The sequence below is a fragment of the Chelmon rostratus genome, chromosome 11 (assembly GCF_017976325.1).
Source record: "Chelmon rostratus isolate fCheRos1 chromosome 11, fCheRos1.pri, whole genome shotgun sequence".
NCBI lineage: Eukaryota > Metazoa > Chordata > Actinopteri > Chaetodontiformes > Chaetodontidae > Chelmon > Chelmon rostratus.
The window spans coordinates 24,979,476-24,995,997 of record NC_055668.1 but is presented as its reverse complement, the minus strand read 5'-3'; the positions used below and the strand labels follow the sequence as shown (position 1 = coordinate 24,995,997).

At 42.4% G+C, this 16,522-nt stretch overlaps 1 protein-coding gene across 1 annotated transcript in view; it reads left to right on the top strand.

Annotated features, from left to right (window-relative positions):
* atrnl1a (attractin-like 1a) overlaps positions 1 to 16,522 on the top strand; it is a 246,474-nt gene that overhangs the window by 80,450 nt on the left and 149,502 nt on the right. The window contains exons 19-20 of the mRNA XM_041947414.1: positions 7,901 to 8,149; positions 8,319 to 8,456. Of these exons, the coding sequence (XP_041803348.1) occupies positions 7,901 to 8,149; positions 8,319 to 8,456 (387 nt within the window). The remainder of the gene's footprint in view (positions 1 to 7,900; positions 8,150 to 8,318; positions 8,457 to 16,522) is intronic.

Sequence of the window (16,522 nt, the reverse complement as noted above, 5' to 3'; positions counted from 1 at the left end):
TTTCCTGTCTACATATCAATCCTGTAGTGGCTGCAGCCATTTATCTTATTAGATGAAAATGAAACTTACTGTCAGGAAGGAAGCATGGACAATATTCCTTTTTTGTTTATATGTTTTATGAATTGATGCAGCATCAAGTCATTTTTGAACCAGAACAACCTCATGTCAACTCACAGTTTAAAGGTTCTGTTTGATCCAGTGGGAAGAGGTCAACATGGACATCCTCTGTGATTCTTCTCTTTATGTCACGTGTTTGAATCTCAGTCCGGTGTTTATAGGCATCGTATGTCTCAGCTGCCCCACAAACTCTAAATGTTCAATTTGTTTTGTAGATACTTTACTTTCTTCAGCCACTTGCTCATTTCAGAGTTCAAGTAGTTTCCAGTCACCCCATATGAGCTGCGTGTGGCGGGTCACAGCTTAGTTAACGCCACTTATAATCAACCACATGGCAGAATGAACCAAAGCAGGGGCCTGTTGGCTCTCAGTGGGATTCGAGTCCTGTGTTTCAGAAAAAGAGGAAAGAGCTTTTGTTTGGGTGCAACATATTTAAATGTATTAAGATGTATTTTAAACATCTAAATTAAGCTTTATAAAGAGATATTATTTTATTTTTATTACTGATTGTCCATTAAACAAACCGTAGCCATATGAAGATAATCAGCCAAGACAGAAGCCGGACGCCGTCGCAGCACGACTTCGCTAACCTAACCAAGTGAAGCTTCTTTCTCTTCATGTTCATTGTTTGTAAAAGTTAAGGACGCATTTTATTCTGCCGTTAAACAAGTTTCTGGTAGACATAACTGTCAAAGTCTCCCCCTGAGGCAAAACTTTTTTTTTGATGCGTTTGGTCTTTTGTTAGACAAATAGTCAATTTTTCAGCAAAGTGATGTCGTTTGTGAGGAGTTAAGAAAGCAGCTTCAGAAACAGGGTTTTGTCTTGTGACTGGTGATTATTATTCCTTGCCGGTGCCAGTCGTCTGAGTGCAGACAGCTCTCCAGCCTACTGTTAGCAAACCAAGATTGTTTTCCCTTCTTTCGTTTTGCCTTCAGTGCTTACATAATGGCACCATTTCCTTTTCTCCTTTATTATTCATGTCTCAGCTGGGTGGCAGAAGGTGTGTAGGATGCTTCTGTTCTGCTACTTTTTACCTCCGTTGCTCAAAGTACAACATATAAAAAGGACTTTTTAACTTCTCAGGTATAGCATTGTTGCTTTTTTACAGTCCAGCACTCTTTGTATAGTGTTTCATACTTAACTTTCTGCTTCACTTCTCTTGCTCATGGATTAATCAGGTCTTGTTTTGGAAACCAGGCCTGCAGGGTGCAGCTGAAGGATTCATGACCTCGGCTTTGGTAGCTGCTTTCACAAAAATGAATGCTTGTCTGAGGATCCAATTTGAACTGGGTCATTTCTTTATCAGATAAATTTAGCCCAGGGCTTTGTGTATCATTCCCATTTTTCATGTTGGCCAGAGGCAAACTACACACTCCTCAACACAACCTCCTGAAATAATTAGCTCAAGTGTTGCCCCAGCAGTCAGATTGGTGGTGGAAGTGTTAGGAGCTCCTTCGAAAAGAAAGCTGATTTTCCAATGCAAACCTAATTGTGCAGTGCTGTGTTTGTACTTGTAAAATGGACTTTCATTGGCTTATACGGCAAGTTTGAGCTTCACTCTGCATTTTCTGTCAGCCTCTCACCACTCTGCCTCGAGCATCTGTTCCCTAAAGGTCTTGCACCTGCAGCTATATGGCAGCGATATCGCAGCATTGAATTATTCTATAAATTAAACTTTTCATTCTCGATGTTGTCAGCTTGACTGCACTCCTCTCTGCATAGCGTGTGAGGTCAGTGTTTGCTTCTGGTGTCTTTCAGCCACTGTGGACGCCCACGTTCATGCTGATCTATCCTGTTGGTGCTGCCGGCAGTTGTTTTTGTCATTGTTGTTCAGTCGATAGAAAGATACAGAAAGGCCGGACTTTCACAAGCAACATGCTTTTGGGGATGGAGAACAACTGCAGCGATAACCCTGCAAGCTGGGAGCTCATGACACTCGTCGTCAGCGTGAAAGCGTTATAATGTGCATGCAATGAGTCAGTACCAATGAAATTACAAAGCGGATACCGGCAGCAAAAGAACAGAAACTCAGCAAATGCCATGACATCATCAACAAGGAGTCGCCTTTAGCCTCAAAGCTAAAAATCTCTGAGGACTCAATTACCACCTGAAACACGGAATCATAAATTTCATTGCCTAAAGTTTCAGCCCGTGCACGTTATGAGGTGAGGCAGTAAAGAGTTCCCACGCTACCGCAGCTCAAACAGGAAGCTCTCTCCGAATATATGGAGAGAACACAAATATTAGGAACACCTTTCAGTCCAGTAACAACAAAACCTGCACAAACTCCTGCCTCAGAATGACCTTAGAGTCGAATCAACACCTCTCTGCTCTCACAGTGCTGCAACAATTGAATGATGACGATGGTTATGTTGTTGTCGCCGGTGTTGTATTGGTTCAGCTGCGCGGAGAAACAGTCTTATTTTGGAGGCAATCTCGTGTGTATGTTTTCTCTGTTCCACATGATGTCTATCTGCTGTTCTGTAGCATCACATGCCACAAGAAGAGTGAAGCAGAAGTTAGCTTATGGCTCCTACACTTGATGTATTATGTATAGGGGCTCACAGATCTGTATGCTACCGGCATCAACGATGCTAACTGTCAAATACTGTAGGAGCAAATGGATTGCACAAGATGAAGCCAGACGATACGTGCTATCCAGGGACAGCAAATGTCAAACCCGTTGTGATGAACAGAATGTGGCACTGAGACGTTTGTGCTGAGAGAATATTTGATAAGATGAAAATTCCCCCAGCAGGAGCAAACAATCCTTTTCTTTGCTGCAGCAAGATAGCGCAAGTTCCTACGATCATTCGTCATGTGTTGTATTTAGGTGTCCTCGAGGTTATTTCTGTCAATGAAGAGGACTAATATCCTGATTTCAGTGGAGCAGTATGTTTCCGGAAGGTTTTGGAAATGAGCACAAAGTGAAGCAGAAATTTGTACTTTTATCTGTTGATATCACTTATTGCTATATAGCAGCCAGCATCTGAGCAATGTTGTGCTTAATGTTTCTTGTTGACAGAACTTTAAAGGCACTGAGGCTCTCAGTCTCTAAGTGACGACAGCAGCTGGAGGTTTTTAAGCGACTGATGTTTTGTGGCTCCGGCTGAGATGCAAACTCATGTCCTCTTGGATTTGACCTAGTTACTACATTTATGTTCATCCCCATTTACATGAATCTGATAGGAACCCTACAGACACGGTGTGACTGCTTTTCAGCAAAAATGTTATGAAAATTGAGTTGATGTGTATCTTTTATTGTCTTTACAGTACTTTGTTTTGTCAGGATTGGCAATGCTGGTTGATCAGCTGATTTAGTCACCACTTTGGTCCGCAGTGAACTATTTTGGGAACTATTGGATGGATCACCATTTATGGTTCCCAGAGGGATGAATCGTGCTAACCTAACCTGACTTCCCTGACTTATGACTCTTTTCTGACACCATTATCTAATGGATTTTCACATTTTCTTCACCACAGCTGCTATGGATAAACAACTAACTTTATACAATACTGCTGGTCTGTATTTTTGTCGTCAACAAATCTAACAAAGAGACCCAAACCAACAAGGTCTTTGTTGGTATCCAATCCTCATTGGTTCCGAATGATTTAAACCATTTTTCGACTACAGTGGAGAGTTATAATATGTGTCAGGCTTTGTATACAGAGACAATAACTGTCACTAGGATCAGTTCATTGCTAGTTATTTGTCTCTTATTGGGATTTGATGACAGTATGACAGTCCTCCTTTAAACTCAGCTAACATGGCTGTGGACTCTCAGGCGTGTTTCAAATACATCTGTTGAATTTTCACTTTGTGTCTTCAGCTCATCTGTTCATCTCCTTGGTACTCGTGTTAAATTTACCAGCCCAAACTCGTAATTTAATTGCAGTAAAATGCAATAAATGGAAATTAAATTAGAGTGTTGCCTCTCCGCTCACCCCCTGTCGGCAGGAGAGTGCTGCAGAGCTGTTTATGCAAACACGGAGTGAAAACATAATAATCACCCTTATTACAAGAAATTAGAAGAACGTTAACTTGTAGGCCATTGAAGTGCATTAATCAGCATCCCAGTAGTCACCAGTCTGTCAACAGTTTCATCTTTGGACCATGGTGAGATCACATGTTTGGTTCTTAATCATGAAATATGTTTTTCACCCTCATGAGAAATACAGGCACCATCCAAAGGGACACTGACTCTGCAAAAAGCCGGGAGCTAATGTCGTGTAATAGCTCAAGGTGCGGCTAAATCTTTGGTGCTGTTAACTAAAACTAAAGCCTCGTACACCCTGCAGACACACACTTAAATGCAACACTTTCCTCTCTAATCCTAATCTACTCTGAGTGCACAAGACTACACGAGACAATAACTGTTATTTCTTATGTGGAAGATGGATGAAGCCAGATTGTCAGAAATGCTATTAAAGATAGAAAAGGCTCAGACATAGAGAAAGGACAGGAGGTAAATTATATTATCTATACAAACCAGCTATGTAAGTGAACATCTAAGGACTTAACAGTTCTTGTCTATGCAGGAATTTGTTTTTGCTCACAGCCTTTCGGTTCTGTATGAGCTGCTTTTACTCGTCATTTAGCGTCCTCTCAGCCTCTTTCATCATATTTGTGGCATGCATGCAGATGCCTGAAATATTTGATCCATTTTGTTTTATTTTTTTTACGCTGTCACTGATTTTGACGTTTCATAAATGAATTACAGTCAGGAGCTGCAAATGCACCTTGCAGTATGTGTTAATATGTAGAGATCAACTGCATCAGAATATGATGGTGGCTGTGGGTCAGGAGGTAGAGCTGCTGGCTATCAGAAGGTCAGTGGTTCGATCCCTGGTCCCTGCAGGCTATGTGTGGAAGTGTCCTTGTAAATATGCTGTATCATTGCAGTCCATTTACCATATATTTTCATGTCTGAGAGGCCTCGTGTTCTCAGCTTTCCTTACTCTCATACACACAGTAACCAGGTGTTCGTTAGCAGCTTGTCAGTGACAAACTTTTGTGAAGTGTGATTCTGTGAGCCACTTAAGTGGTTTTGATAAAAAAAGGCTCCCGGTTGTTATGCAGTAACATCATCTGTAGAGCTCAGTTTTCATGAGATTTAAATTCACGGATTGAGCCTCTGTCTCTGGATGTGATTTGTGACTGTTTAAACAGGTCGCTAAAGATAGAAAACTAGACAAGAATACATTTTCTAAAGAACATTTAATTGTGTTTGCAGCCTGAGGTAGCTTGCATCAGCAACGCAGTTTTTTTTTTTTTTCTGGTTCATTTCTGCAAATTGGTGAAGATTGGATGAAATTTTTAGGAGAAGAGGTAAAAATAATTTTGCCAAAAATTCAAAATAGCCGTGCAGCAAGCGAGGCAGACAAGGGCATGACTAATAGTGATGGATCCGTGTTGATCCAAAGCAGCTACAAGAAGAAAAATCCAATAAAGTTAAAGTGAAAGCGAAACATTTCAAGTTGAGTAAGTTCTAGGATGTTAAACTACCTTGGCGTATATATTTTGATGAATCCTGTAGCAGCCAGGGTGCGGATCAAAATGCCTGTTTGTCTCCACAAATGCTGGCTGATTTGAGGAAAAGATTATGAGAAATATGACTGTTTGCACAAAAGCTGCCATTTTTCACAGATGAAAATAAACTGGAAGCAAAGTCAGTCACAGTGTAGTGTCCAATCAGGTGCAGAAAGGGCTCATGTTAATGTGACGGACAGAAGTCGGTGCCTATTGAGCGTCGCTCGATCATTATGAGGAGAGCAAAAACTGGGCTGGCACCGCAACAAGTAACACGAAGCGACACAAATTGGCTGCCACAAAATTGGTGAAAATTTGATCTATTAAATCAAAGTGAAGCAAAGAATTCACTTATATTAAAATGAGAAGGGCTGGTGACTAAAAAGTGTGGGTTTACAAAGAGCAGCTACCAATTTTCTGCAATTTGAATCACATTTTTAAATGATAAACAGGCCTGGTATATTTATTGGATATTAAAGTCTGCTCTTGGGTATGTAAATATGTGCTTTTCTAGCAGAGGAAACCCTACTGTGTGGTGGATTAGGGATATTCTGTTGAACTGCCTCTCTTTGAACTATTGACTACAGTGGGGATCCAGCGAGTTGTAAAAGAAGAGAGGGAATAAGGGCAGGTGAGAAAACTGGAGGGAAGAACACAGTAGGGGAGAGACGAAAAGAGAGGAGGGATGAAAACGAGTAGAAGAGTTCCATCCTTTGTGATTTCATTTGTGCCTAAAGTGTTTTAGAGTAATCCATAAAAAATCTAATTAAATCAGAATGACAGGAAATGAGAGAGGAGGGGGTACAGTGGCGAAGAAAGCAGCGCTGAAGGAGCGCGAGAGGGGAAGATGGCTTAGTGAATAGAAAAGATGCAAAAGAGCTGGATAAAAATGTGGCAGAGAGGAGATAAAAGAGTGAATCTGAGAGAGGGAGAGCAGAAGTTTGTAATTATAAAGAGGGAGAGAGAACAAATGAATCAGCATTGCTACGGCTGAATAATGCAACGAGGGAGCTTACAAACACACATGCAGAGGACAGGGGGTGTATTTCAAGCAGAGCCAGCTAGCAGGGACGCAGAGAGAGAAAGAGATCCAGGTTCAGCTAGAACATCTGTGGCTTATGGAAATGGCTCGTGTTCAAAAGAGGCACAACTTCTGGTGAAAATGCTAATTTTACTTGACGCTGCATTTGAATCATCTCGCCGGGCTATAAGAAACAACACCTCGGATAACTTCTCTCAACCTCTTGGTTGTACGCGCCAAGATACCCACCTTCGTCTGAGTGCGTATTCCCACCTTCGCTTTGTAGACTAAAACTTATTATGACAGTTGATGTTGAGGAGAAGAGCAAAACAAGACTGAAAGGTTCCAAACGAGCTGTGGAGTTAACTTCGGGAGGCCGGCTCCTCCAGAAAAAAAACACTTGATTTCCTATTCGTGTCACCCACTCTGCCTCATGAACAGAACGAGGGCTTCAGTATGGAGAGTTTTGTTTGCTTTTACAAGTTGAATGCCATACCATAAAAAACAAAATGTGTCGTTTTTAATTTGCACCAGTAAAGTGTTTTTGAATGTCACATCCACTTTATGAATACAAATGCGTTTCTCGACACGTGGAATGGTGTGGGAAGCAGAAGTCAATTTCATTATAAATGTTGAGGGTCAAAGGAAAGGTGGAAACAAAGGATGCAGGGTGTATTAGAGCAGCGAGATTATATCACTAAAGCCATTTGTTGTGTTTATGCTTTGTTTGAAGCTGTTTGGATTAACTGTACTGCAGCGTGAAGGGCAGAATACGGTCAGAATATGCCTTAAAGACACTTTGCTTTCAACTCAAATGTGAGTTGAGGCTTTTCTTTCATTAGAACTTGCAAAAATACAGACGCGGCTACAGTTTAAATGTACGTGCAGCTGAGTCTGAGCAATTAATTAAAGGTCATTATTCATCATTCTGTTCAGTTGACACATATGGCACAAATATAACCAACAAAATACCAACAATAAACAACACGTCCTTGTATGTAAATGACTGAAGAGGTCGTTTGCCAATGGCTCCTAAAACGACACCAAAGGAGAGAACCAGCGACCGGCCGGTTTGACGATGGTACAGCTTCGTCCTCAGGTTGTTAAGGGTGTGAATTTTTGCTGTGAGACAGACAGAAAAAGTCTTAGAACCAGTTTTAAACTCTGCGGTAATGGGTCAAGAAAACCTGAGTCCTAACTTTTTGCTCCCTTGTGTCTAATCCCTTCTACAGCCCAGAACTGTTCAGGTCTGAGGACATGTGCAGAGTGTTTGGAGCGGGCCGAGTGCGGCTGGTGTGGCGATCCTAGCAACACCGGCAGAGGCGTTTGCATGGAGGGCTCCTACAGAGGCCCCCTGAAGCCCGCTAGTGCCAGAGCTGGGCCCCGAGACCGTGACAGGCTACGAGACAGGGACATGGTGCTGGATCAGAATCTCTGTTTGTCTGATAGAGGCTACAACTGGGCCTTCATCCAGTGTCCTGGTGAGTGAACCACCGGAGCAGACCACATACTCATCTGTTGGCCACATTACATTGAATACAGCAGCCAGAACTGTCCTGAAGGCAGGATTTTAAAGGTTTTCAGGAGGTGTGTCTAATAAAGCAACACCCTGTGTGTTTGTGTTTGTGTGTGTGTGTAATTTCCTTCCAGCTTGTCAGTGTAATGGTCACAGCAGGTGTGTGAATGGCAGCGTTTGTGAGCACTGTGGGAACCTGACAGCAGGGACGCACTGCCAGAGCTGCATGCCCGGTTACTACGGCGACCCCATCAACGGAGGGAAGTGCAATGGTGAGTGCAAAGTTCACAGAGGTTTAACATGAGCTCATATTTGGTTTGAGCATCAGCAAAACATATCAAATTTTTGCAAGAAACAGCCATGCGCTGCGAATGATGAGATAATCAGTTTGTTATCACAAGAACACAAAAGGTCGTTCCCTCTTATACTAAATAATATAGTAATACAATGTTTATCAGACATCAGCCAGCATGCACAGACGGCTTCTTGACAGCTGTAGCTGCTAATTAAGATGAAAAAAGTCAAAGAGAAACAATTTGTGATCAACGCATCAGATTGTACTTAAATGTTATTTATTATTAGTTTTTCATGATACCATTGAAAATAAATTCTTTTCCAGTTTTCTTTTGTCAACAAGGATTCTTTTGTTTGTGACTGGACCGTAACAAGTCTGCTTTATGTTGACCACTGTTGGCTTTTCCCTTACAATAAGTATCCATAATGCAAATACCCACATATCAAATCACTAGCAAAGTTTGTATTGTTTGCTTTGAAACCGAGCTCACAGAGCAGCATGTGCATGTCAGAGTTCACCTATTGATGAATTATCCCAAGAAATCGTCTCTTTGTTTTCTAAACTCGAGATAAATTAACCCTTTTTCATGGCAATATAACTGATCTGAAGATAATAATTGATCATAAGAACACATAATTGTAAGCATGGGCACTCTCAGCTTCCGTAGATTTCTCTGGGAAACAAGTTTTTACAGAACTCAATCATAGACAGAAATGAGCTTAATGTCGACTTCACTTCTTGCTCTGAATTGCTTTCATAGAAATCATGAGCAAATCGTTAAAAACATGACTGATGCCAGTGGTCTACAGCACTGTAATAGACACAAACAACCTGAAGGGGGCAGTGTTTAAAAGCTGTGAGTGTGTGCTTTGCTTTGTGGAGCTGGTGGAGGCCAGCAGAGCACTGGCGCAGTGAAAAGGGGAAACTACTTGTGTAGTTTGGACAGGACTGTGGTCTGCAGACACTGAGGGAACAGCACCAGAACCTTAGCTGGGTCTCTGCCTCCGTTCCTTGTTGTTTCTAGCGAACAGCAGAGAGGGTTTGACTCTGAGAAATATGCTGCTGATGCAGGCAAACAGTCGCAGAGATGCACACATGCTTTATGTGCATCCATATTTGTCTGTCAGCAGTTCCTCCATGCTTTGTTTTGCTTCATATGGAAATAATCATAGCAAATCCCATTGTTGGAAATGTTAACACCAGAGTGTGTGTGTGTGAGTTAGATGATGGAAAGCAGAGGTCTGTGTGTGTGTTTGTGTGTGTGTGTGTGAACGATATGGGCCTAGTTGGGAGAAAACATCAGAAATGGGAGAGTGTAATGAATGAATGAGTGACTGCTGGAGTGTGAGAGAGGGAGGTGCGGTAACATCAGTCTCGCTGTGACAGATGTGCGTTTTGGCTTGGCGGCGGCGTGACATTAAATCGCTCTTAATCATTTTCTTATTTCCTGAGTTGACTGGTGTCTCCGTCCCTGGCGGCGTCTCGCAGCGAGCGCGGTGCTGATAGATGCACGCCTCTCGTCGCCTCCGCACAGGACAGCCTCTGATGCACTTTCTCCTCTACTTTGGCTTCTCTTGCAGTATTTGTCTTGTCTGTCCATCGCTGTCTCTGTCTTTTGGCTTTTTCCTTACGCTCTCTTTAACATCCTCTGGTCGCGTTCTTCCTGTTCTTTCTCTCCCCACATCATCCATTCTCAACACCTCTTTTATGCCTCCTGTCCTTCTGTGGTTCGTTCCATATTTGTTCAATTTATATATCGCTTTCTCTTCTTTCATCCGTTCTCTTCTGTTATTTTTCTTTTTCATTCATTTTCCTCTCTTCTCGCACTGCATTCTCCTCTTTTTAGCTTTCTTTTCCTTTTCTCCTCAGCTCCTCTCTCTTCTCCTTTCTCTTTCCTTTCCTTGCCTCTCATCATCTTTACTCTTCTGTCCTTATTTCCATTTTTTTCTTTTCTTCTCTCCTTTTCTCATCTTTCTTTTGCTGTTACCTCCTCCTCTTCGTTCATTACCTTTCCTCTGCTCTCTTTTCCTTTCTTCTCCCCTTCCTCCCTTTCCTTGTTTCTCTCGCCCTCCTCTCCTCTTTGTCCATTTCCTTTCCTCTTCACCCCTTCCCAGTAATGCGCTGGTTAAACTGGACTCACCTCTATCATTCCCTCTTACACAATAACTCTCTGTCTTAAATTTCCCCCACTGTTCATCCATCCATCAGTCCATTCATCCTTCTTTCTATCTCCATCTCTCTTTATATTAAAGGACCACTAGATTTACCTTGGACTAAACTGTTGGGAGGCAATGATGTGTGGCCGATTAGAGGACTGAATGATTGAGAGACAGTTAGAGGAAAAGGCCTCGGCTCGTAGGGTTATAAAGAGGATGGAAGTGTGAGAAAAGGCAGTGGGGGGGGGGAGAGGAGTGAGAGAGGAGGAAAGAGAGTCGCGGACAGAAAGAAAAAGAGATAAAGGCATGTGGTGAGATATACAAGGTTAATATCGGTGGAAAAGAACAGTTGCCCTTGGATGGAGAGACGATGAAGAAATAGAGGAGGAGATGGAGGGATAAATAGAGAGGAAGAGATGGAGGACAGACAGAGGAGAGAGGAGTCTGTCCGTTCCCCTGTCCCCGTGACAGATGATTAACTAACCTTGTCAAATCTGGATGAAGTGTGTGTGTGTGTGTGTGTGTGTGTGCAGGGCATTAATGTCCCTTTTCTCTGACTGTACCGTTCACCTTGTCCTGCGCACATACGAAATCAAACGCACCCGCAGCAACCTTCAGAGCTGCCGCTGACAGCGTGTTGGATGTCTGTTTAGACTTTCAGTCGCTCAGAGGAGAACATTGATTTCGGCAGCTGACAGGAAACCTGCATGTTTTTATGAACATCCTGGGAGTCTTTGTTCTGCTGATCTCTCATCTAGTTTTTATTACAGCGGAGAGACAGACTGATGTTTTCTAAACATTTTTTTTAATCATATTTATGATGGGAAGGGTCGTGCCGGGCTTTGCAGATAGAAACAGCCGCACCTGGAAGCACTGCAGCCTCGGTTGTTTGTGCGGTCATGTGGTTTGTGGTTTGCTTAATGGCACGTTAAGAGTAGTGCTTGAGGATAAGGAGAGCGTTAAGGTGGATTTATGCGTCTTTGTCAGGGTGTTACAGAGGATATGTTCCGAGGCTCCGGAGCTCCTCCACAGTGTAACTCCTCAAAAACACGAGGTTGAGTCAAGGGCAAGGTACACATCACACCTCAAGAACTGCTGGTCAAGTTAATTATGATAATCAATTAATTTGGATTGACCTTGTCTTTATGAAGCTGCTTTTTCTATTTTGTGTTGTAAATGAACTATGACACATTCATCCAGCGGTGAGGCGGTTATCTGACAATCAATGGGTTAAATCCTACACTAAACAAAAAATCAATTCCTCCTCCAGAAGCGGCTACAGCAGGACTGCAGGGATGATGATCAGAGGTGAAGCTGTGTGAAGACTAGTCTTCATGTATGGTAGCTGTGTCTGTATATAAAATGGAGCCAAATCTCTGTAGTCAAAACAAAGAAACCAAAGCTACAAAATGAAACATCATTAATAAACCTGATCACTGCTTATTTTTGGAAGTAGCCACATGTATAGAATATTTTGTGAATGGGAAACCATTTTCTTGTTAATTCTTTATTTCTACAGTGCACATTTGTTTGGTCTGTACATCAGGGATGCTGCTTAATAATCTGATTACTTAGCCACTAAATGTTAACAAGGGTTTTAGAAAAATCAGAACGTCGTAGCACACAAATGCTTGCCTTCATGCAGTTTCTCACACATCTGGATTCTTGTGTACGAATGATGTAGTTCTTTAAACGGCTTCATAAATGAAGTATTTTTCCACCGGTGCTCGGGTTTAGCGAGGTATCACCTGCAGCAGGCAGACCACTGAGCTCCTGTGCTTCCCTCTGAATTGTCTTGCAGGCAAGACTTCAGCATGTATTATTTCTTCTTGTGCTTGTTATCTTTTGCTACACAGTCCTTCAGCGTATAATGCTCCTCTGCCATCGGCAGCTCACGCTGAACAGTTTTATTGCTTCCATAAATTTTGCATGATTCACATCAGGAGCTCCCTCCCTCCATCTCGCTCTGTTGCTCTATCTCTCTCTGCAGTACCTCTCTTGCTCTCTCTCTCTCTCTGAAGACTCTCAGTCTCAGTCGTGTGATGCATAGAAACACTACACAAGTCAAAGGCTGTTGTTGAGTCTGGAGGACTTCTTTACTGAGCTTAGAGCTTTTGTAATTTTTACAGGTTTGTTTCTTGTGGGGCTGCACAGGACTTCAGTTCCTTGTGTGTCCAACGGGAAAAAGAAAGAAAAAGATCAATAAATAGATTAAAACAATATTAAAATCTTAAAAGAATAAAAAATGCATGACTGCAGGTGTTATTAATTCATTCCAACAGAGAGAGGAACGCTTGTCGTGTATTTTGGTGTATTTGTTACTCTGCTTCTGTAGTGAGGAGTCAACTCGAGACCGGTATCTTCTTCCCAGTAATGTTTTTTTCAGTGTGATCGGGACCAGTTTCTGAAAGTTTTTGTGGTCATACACTCCTACAAATACTAGCTGACTTTTGGGCAGTCATTTTGCCGAGGATCATTCATGCATTCACAATATCAGCCTTTGTAGCTCGTTGTCAGCAACAAAACAAGCACTGCAGGTTTCTATGAGCTGGAGTAGTTCTAAACTTTACCTTTTTCTTGTTATCCAACAGAAACAGCAGCATTTGTTAAAAAACTTTGTTCCCGGCTGAACTTTGCGTACGTCATTTGAGTCATTTTGTGAGTAACTGACATATTACCTGTTTGGTTGTTAGTAAGGTATGAAGACCCGTTTTCCATGTGCAATATGAAGTGAAAGCATCATTACATTATTTTGTTCTTGTTTTTCACAGGCAGTCGAAAAGCAAGAAAAAAGTAAACTGCACGATCACAAGAGTTCACTCGTCAGTGAAACGTAAAAAAAAAGATGTTTTTAGCATTTGAACAAACAGCCGGTGTCGTCGTGTTTTGGTGTGGGTGGTCCCAGCAGCTCATGCCTTGTCAGCCCCCTCCCTCCATCCTCCCTCTGCCTCTGCTGTGTGTCTCTAATTTTGAGGTTTTGATGTACTGTCTGTTAGCAGGGTGCAGCAGCAGGAGATCTTTGTACATTTGTGTGCAGAGCAGGAGCTATGGAGATGTTGAGTGCTGTCTCTGTAACAGCCAGAGACTGGGACAGACAGGCCAGCAGGGGTGTGTGTGTGTGTGTGTGTGTGTGTGTGTGTGTGTGTGTGTGTGTGTGTGTGTGTGTGTGTGTGTGTGTGTGTGTGTGTGTGTGTGTGTGTGTGTGTGTGTGTGTGTGTGTGTGTGTGTGTGTGTGTGTGTGTGTGTGTGTGATGGATCAGACACAGCCAGCTGTTGTTGAGCTTTAGCAGCAGCAGAGTAGCAGACGAGGGACGCTGCTCGCAGAGTTCCTCCATTCAGTCTTCTCTATGGAGACGCTGCCAAATCCACCCTCACCTGCCGTCCTACATTTGTGTGTGTGCATATTTGTGCTTGTAAACATGCTTGTGTGCGTTCATGTACCTGTGGAGCCTTGTGGCGGAATGGCAAACTACCCAACATTCTTTGCGGTATCCAGTCATCTTCCCTCTGGCAGCTCTATTCCTGGAGTCTGACTGGTCACCACATAAACACATAGACAAACCGAAAGACACGCACGCTCCTACACACTGCCGCACACATACAAACGCTTTTGTAAATACGATTTTAAACGGCGTGCGAATCCCTTTTGATCTCCAATCAGCTGCAGCGGTGACTCATTTCTTGTCTAGAATAAGCTGCTTTTCAACTGTGTGTCTTCATTTATTGCTCGCCACTCACATTGACATTAACCAGCATACAATGACTATAACTAGCTCCTGTGCTATGTAGGACAAGCAGGAGTGTTGAAGTGAATGCAACCACACCACATCACACAGAGAACCACATTACAGGGCTAAAAGTGAATTTTACCTCATAACATTTTGCGCAGGGCTCACAGGACCATGCAGAGAAGTGCAGCCACTCGGCTTCTAAAGTATTGATTGTCCTGTGGATGACAGAACAAATTATATCTGAAAAAACTCGCACCAAATTTGTGCCATAGTAAACAAAGGCTGTGAGTTCAGGATGACGAAGAGAGCGCATTGATTCACAGATGTCATGCTCTACTTGTTACAGTAATATTAGATATCCAACGCTCCCTTTGCGGCAGAGCAGTGCAATCGAAGTGACCCGCTCACTTTCTTGGCTTTGCAAGGCCTGATACTGCACCGCTCACCTGAATGTTCAGGTGAGCTGGAACTGCGGCTGTTCCAGGTTCTCCTGCAGGAACGTTTATTCTTGTCACTCCCCAAAACACATTCAGAGCCACGGGAGTTTTTGCTAGACTGCGTTTAGCAAGTCTGTAGTGACATTAGGTAAGCAGACATTCATTTTGATTATTAGACTTTAAGTGTTGCATTGTAGCACACATATTCTTTAATATATAAATATATTTCTATTTTTTTATTTAGTTCTCCTGATGAACGTTTGTAAGCATTGAAAATACTTTGAAAATCTGCTTAAAATCAGTGTTTTATTTTCATCACACTATGAAGGGCTGGATTAATCCTTTATGAGACAATTACTGAAACTTTTAAATATTCATATTTGGAGGTTGATGGTTGCTGATCACATTCTGCTGAGGGAGGGAAACCATTGAAGGCCTCTTTGATGTCATAAGTCATTGAAATCCTTTTTTCTCTTCGTATGCTAATACATCCGGTGTATGTGTGTTATATTTATGTACGTATATTTTACCGACTTCTTACCGCTCTTTACTTCGTGTTCGTCCTTTTACCCTCGACCCTTCACAGCGACGTCCCCTCATTAAACACGGGAAAAAGCCCCGTTGCTCTCTTATCGTCTGTGGAGCCGGACAAAGGAAAAGCAGGAGTCAGCTGTAGGTGGAAGGTGACATTGATGATGATGAAGGTGATGAAAAATATTCACGGAGATGAGCGTGTGATTAATCTGGGGAATACAGTCGGCTTACAGGCGCAGTGAAGACGGGAGTTTTACGGATGACATTTTGAAAGCATTATGGGAAAAAATGATGTTGTTTTGATGCAGAGCTGACAGGCAGCTCTCTTTTGGGACAAACACCAGTTTACAATCGAAATAATTATATAGGAGTGAAAGTGTTGCAACCTGAAACAGAATAATGGCACCTTGTAGTGTTTAACCCAATTAGCATTAAAACTGATGACGTTTGTTTCAAAACTAAAATTGTGAAGGCCTAATTATTGTATTTATATTTGACGATTCTGCAGCACGAGATTTTACGCTTTAGACCTGAGCCGTACTGTGATTAGCAAGCTTCAATAAAAGGCACTTTAATAAAAATGTTCCACTGAACATTCAAAAACATCATCTAGCATAATCTACTGTTGTGGATAATTATCAGCCATCAACACTCTGTTTGGTGAGTGGACTGCTGCATTTGGATGGGGAAGTTGATAAACGCGTCCTCCATCATGTAGAATCATGTCGAATCCATTAATTAGCAGCTTACCGCTGCAGCGAGAATCATCGCCGGCTCTCCAAGCGCCACCGTGAAGCAAGACAGCATGATGCAGATGTGCACATGCATGACACAGTCACCATCACACATGGGTACACACACACACACACACACACACACACACACACAGAGACACATGTTCTACTGCAGAGATGATTTCCATTTAGATCCAATCAACACTCCAGGTAGGTGTGAACACATCCCACAATGGCATATTTTCAGGAAATCTACTTGGAATTACCGAGCTGTTGAGGTTGAGGTTGTTATATTATGTGAGGTCTGTGACATCTAATTAAATTTCCATGGACATTCTCACTATAGTGACCTGCACAAGTGACCCGATTTCAGTTCAACACATCGCGCTACTTTGTTTAGAAATCACTCAGGGGAGGTTGGATGAGGGCCGTGTTGTTGAAGACACTCCTC